The sequence below is a fragment of the Haemaphysalis longicornis genome, unplaced genomic scaffold (assembly GCF_048455015.1).
Source record: "Haemaphysalis longicornis isolate Haplotype H1 unplaced genomic scaffold, Haemaphysalis longicornis Haplotype H1 scaffold_117, whole genome shotgun sequence".
NCBI classification, from domain to species: domain Eukaryota; kingdom Metazoa; phylum Arthropoda; class Arachnida; order Ixodida; family Ixodidae; genus Haemaphysalis; species Haemaphysalis longicornis.
Window position 1 is genome coordinate 100350 of NW_027526222.1, and position 4540 is coordinate 104889.

Genomic DNA, 4540 nt, shown 5'->3' on the forward strand with positions numbered 1-4540 from the left:
CGGCCGGGCCGGCGTCCCGCAGTGGGTGAGCTCCGCCGCAGCCGTCTGCTAGACCGGCGTTCATCATGGCGAACAGTGTAATCTAACCGGCTGGATTTCGCCCTGTCGACTGTTCCGAATTTTTTTTTATTGCTCGAATGAAGAAAAGGGCGTCAAACTTTACGACAGCAAACACGTTTTCGACATGTACGAGGAACGCGACGGCGCACACTGCAACGTTGTCAAGGGTCGCTGCATAAGACAAGCAAGCATGAACAAGGAGGCTTACGCCGTCACAACTCATGTGTGTAACCATTATTATTTCACTTCAGCGCTGTCTTTTTGTAAATTAGCAAAAGTACACGCGACCGATCGACGCAAGAGGCCCATCCATCTTCGTCTAGCGAGTACGAACGGTTCCTATCTGCGTCTTTGTACGTGGGAAACAGCGCACGTTTTCTTCATATAGAAAGAGCGTGCTTTTGTTCTATTAAAGCCGGCTTAACGAATTGAACTTTTAGCTGAACGATATGCTCAATGAGAAAGTTTTTTGGCCGCCCCCCATTTTACGGTACACCGCAGGGCTGAAGTTTCTCGCCGCTTACAGGTGTAAGCGTTGAACTTTCGCTGTCAATATAAAAATTCTGAAACAGCCTCTTTTAACAGCCCTGGTCCTTACCTTTCGTGCTGCTTATTTTTTCGTCGTGCTTCACCAACTCGCCCAATCCTCCACGTTACGATATACCGTAAATAGAAACCTGGAAGCAAAGCGCCTGCCAGCCAACCACCCCGAGAGGAAAAAAAGTAGATGTGTGTGAATATACAAAACTTCGAATGCTTCTCGAATAGTATTTGCTATTCGATTCGCAGCGCAGATTTATCGCTCGAAATATTTGAAGTTTGAGGAATAAAAATAGCTCTGAAGCACGTACATGCCAATTCATGGTTCACTGCACATGTCCTTTTGGGTTGGCTTTTTTTTTTTTGCACCATGCCTGAACTCTGCGAAAACACCCTACGCGCGCGAGGTTTGCATGCAACAAGTGCATTCGAACCATGGACGTAACCAGGCGTGGTGTTTCGGTGTTAGAACACCCTACGAAATTTTCTCAGCGCTGTTTGTCCCCCTCCCTCTCCTCTCGGCATTTTCTTTTCTCCCATGCTATTTACACACCGCATAGATATATTAAAATGAACAAAAAAAGAAGAACAGTGCTGGTTAGTTGTTTGTGTGCGGTAGGGCTGTGATTACTCTTCATTCAGCGCACTGCACAGGAACGTAACAAATCGCGCTCACCAAACGCGAAACTGACAAGTACTCTACCCGGATGCCCGGTTTTCTTTTCCCAAATCATTGGCACCGGTGACTTGGCTGGCGGGCACTGTCACTAGTAAGCAACAGTTCGTACAGCTAATCAATAAATACGATGTGTTGCAGCGAGTGATAGAAAACCGCGACGACTCGAAGAAAAAGAAGTCTCCGCAGTAGACAGAAAAGGAGGTAACATTGACGCTCGTAGTCGCCAACCAAATGTACGCTCATTCTATCAGCTGGGAATGGCTTACGTGTTTGCCAGACAGCAAAATAATTAGCTGATAAAAAGTAATAGAGGAAACGGACTTAACTTTGATAACGGGAGTCTCTGCCTTCAGCGATCGGAGGCCTTTTGCGGTAGGCCGACGGGAAAATTGTAGGTGCATATGACAGCGATCTTGGATCCGTCGATGGTTTACCGCCAACGAAGTCGGCACTGCATATTCTTGTCCACTTCGACGGCTGCCATTCAGTTCCAGCGGAACTAGGCAAAAACGAAATTACAGTCGTCTTCCGCACACGGACATAGTCTGACGAAAATGTCGACAGCCACTTCACGCTGCGCGCACGCAGCGTATCCAATGCGTTCGCTGGTCCTGAAGGCATAGCTGTGTTGAAAACCAAAAAAAAACTTCGTTCCCGGCGAGCAATTAGCGCAAGAATGTGAACAGTTCACGACGCAAAAGTTCGCATGCGACACCACGAAGGCACCGTATTTCTGTGGCAATCTCAGGGACATGTCTGCTCGGCTGCCCACCGCGTAGTGTCGAAAGCACCCACGAGGGCGGCGCCAATGTAATGTTGCACGCTCGCTAGATGTGCAAACGGCGCAAGGTATCTGAATTTCGTTCGAGCCAACTTGTCTTCAATCATGCGATGACACAAATGACAGGTAACAGTAGTTGTGCTTTCTGTCCGCGTGATGGCTGATAATCAGCGAACTACGGCAGTGCTGTCAGTCTTTGACACAAACTTGTTGCATTGGATACAGATTTTTCAAGAGCGGGTAGACCCAGAACACGGGTAGACCCAGAACACGAGTAGAACCAAAACACGGGTAGACCCAGCAAATGACAGCCCATTCAACTCAGCAGACTACAGCGTCACGTACATGGGGCACAGTGGGCTAGCTATGCCGCTTCATAGTTTCGTTTTCCGCAAAAAAAGCTTGCAAGTCGCTCACATAGAGACTGTCCATTCGTCTCCTTGAGTTTCGTCCACTTTCATTTTGTGCAACATTTCTCTACATACGGAACTGTACAGGAGCGCCCCATGCGGATTTCCGGTTTTTCGGCTTCATTCAGCGTCTCCCATGAGCGCCTCCCATGGAGGCAAGAATACTCCCATGGCGCCTCCAATTACAAATGCTTCTTCCACTCAGGTGCCTCGCCTTTCGCCACTATGAAAATATTAAAGTGCACCGTATACGGTGCACTTTAATATTTTAATAGTTCAGGAGTTGAAATAAAGAAACATGACGCGTTTCTGAAAAAGGCAGCCCGCGTGAATTTCCGTAACCTTCCAGTCTTATCTGAACGCACGCATGGCCCCTGCCTAGTCTCAATTACTACAGCCGGAAAGGGTACTTTGCCAGAGAGAGAGAGAGAGAGAGAGAGAGAGAGAGAGAGAGAGAGAGAGAGAGAGAGAGAGAGAGAGAGAGCCACGCACTGTAACTTCCCCCCTTTTCACGGGGTGGCGCGGGCCGCCAGCTTAATCGCTTAATTTTGCTCACGTGCACCGTCGGGTGAAGATTACATCTTGGCTTCCTTTTTTCTGCGGGTACGTACGAAAATAATAATTGCGTATGAAAATAATAATTAGAAGAAAAGAAGTGCCGATAATCAGCGGAGTGTAAACTTATCCGGGACGATTCGGCAGCACAAGAGCGCGGAGCGCGCGGCGGTGCGCCCGGTGCGCCTATCTATTCCCGGATATCGCGCTAACCTGACGCACGCGCTAACCGAGGTCAACCAGCGTGCGGGCACCGTACTTTCGTGGCAACTGCACCATTCCCTGACAGAATGGCGTCGGCGGTGTTCGGCCAATCACCTGTTCCCGTATACGTGTTAGATGGTGGTGTCGGTTCCGAGCTGTGCAAGCGGGACTTGATTTTGCCGAGCGATAAGCTCTGGAGTGCCAGCGTACTGAACAGTAATGTTTCTGCACTCGTGGAGGTCCACAGGGACTTCATAAGCAGCGGCGCAGACGTTATCGTGACCTGCAGTTACCAAGCTAATGTAGGCAACCTCCAGAAGTACCTGCACATCGGCCCCACCGCGACGGAGAAGCTCATCGCTCGCAGCTGCGAGGCCGCCATGAAAGCGCGCGAGGAGTGCGCTACGCCCGGCGTGCGTGTGGCTGGCTCCGTCGGATCCTACGGCGCTGCGCTGTCGGACTTCTCCGAGTACTCGGGTGCGTACGCCGACGTCGTGAGCGTCGAAGAATTCATCGACTGGCACCGACCCCGAGTTCGCTGTTTGGTCGCAGCCGGCTGCGACCTGCTCGCCTTCGAGACCATACCGGCGGCCCGAGAAGGGATGGCATTGGTTCGTCTCCTGCGCGAGTTTCCCGGCACCAAGGCGTGGCTGAGTTTCACCACTTCGCGAGACGCCCCGGATTGCACGGCCAAGGGAGAACCCCTCGCTGCTGCCATGCGCGACTGTCAGCGGGCCGACTCTTCTGGACAGATTTGCGCCGTTGGCGTGAACTGCTGCCCTCCCGACTCCGTGCAGGCCATATTCGAGAAGACCGGGCCTCTTCCCGTTCCCTTCGTTGCCTATCCAAACAGCGGCGAAGTTTTCTCTTCCAAGTCTGGCTGGGGGCCTGGCCCTCAGCCGTGCCGGCCCCTTGCTGGCTACGTCGCCGAATGGATGAAGCTCAACGTCGCGCTCATCGGCGGCTGTTGCAGAACCGGACCGGACGACATCAGAGGCATCGCTGAAGTCATCAAGCGGGGTGCAGCCCAGAATTTTTAGCATTCCCTTTCATAAGGAAGGTCTAGTTTGCTTCACGAAGCCTGATGCATCATAACTGTGGTTTGCGTCGTGCAGTGCCGTTACAACGAGCTCACTGTTTTTATCACCAAGAATCACCGGTGTAGCGGAGTTCTGAATAAGTTCCGCAGTATATCATTGCGACTGAGTTAAGTCCGCTTTATCGAGGCTCATTTTCATGTGTATCTCTTTTTATTACGTGGTCCGTTGCGAGGAGCAACTGTTGTGTAATCCTCAATAAACGCCCTACATT

At 51.2% G+C, this 4540-nt stretch overlaps 1 protein-coding gene across 1 annotated transcript; it reads left to right on the forward strand.

The window, feature by feature from the left end:
- Positions 1-3315: 3315 nt before the first annotated feature.
- LOC144161482 (homocysteine S-methyltransferase YbgG-like) lies at positions 3316-4269 on the forward strand. Its single transcript, XM_077692143.1, has one exon. The coding sequence runs from the start codon at positions 3316-3318 to the stop codon at positions 4267-4269; it is 954 nt and encodes a 317-aa protein (XP_077548269.1).
- Positions 4270-4540: the final 271 nt, after the last annotated feature.

Bases quoted from the DNA above. Each gene is read 5' to 3' on its own strand.
- LOC144161482 (XM_077692143.1), top strand. From the start codon at position 3,316: ATGGCGTCGGCGGTGTTCGGCCAATCACCTGTTCCCGTATACGTGTTA.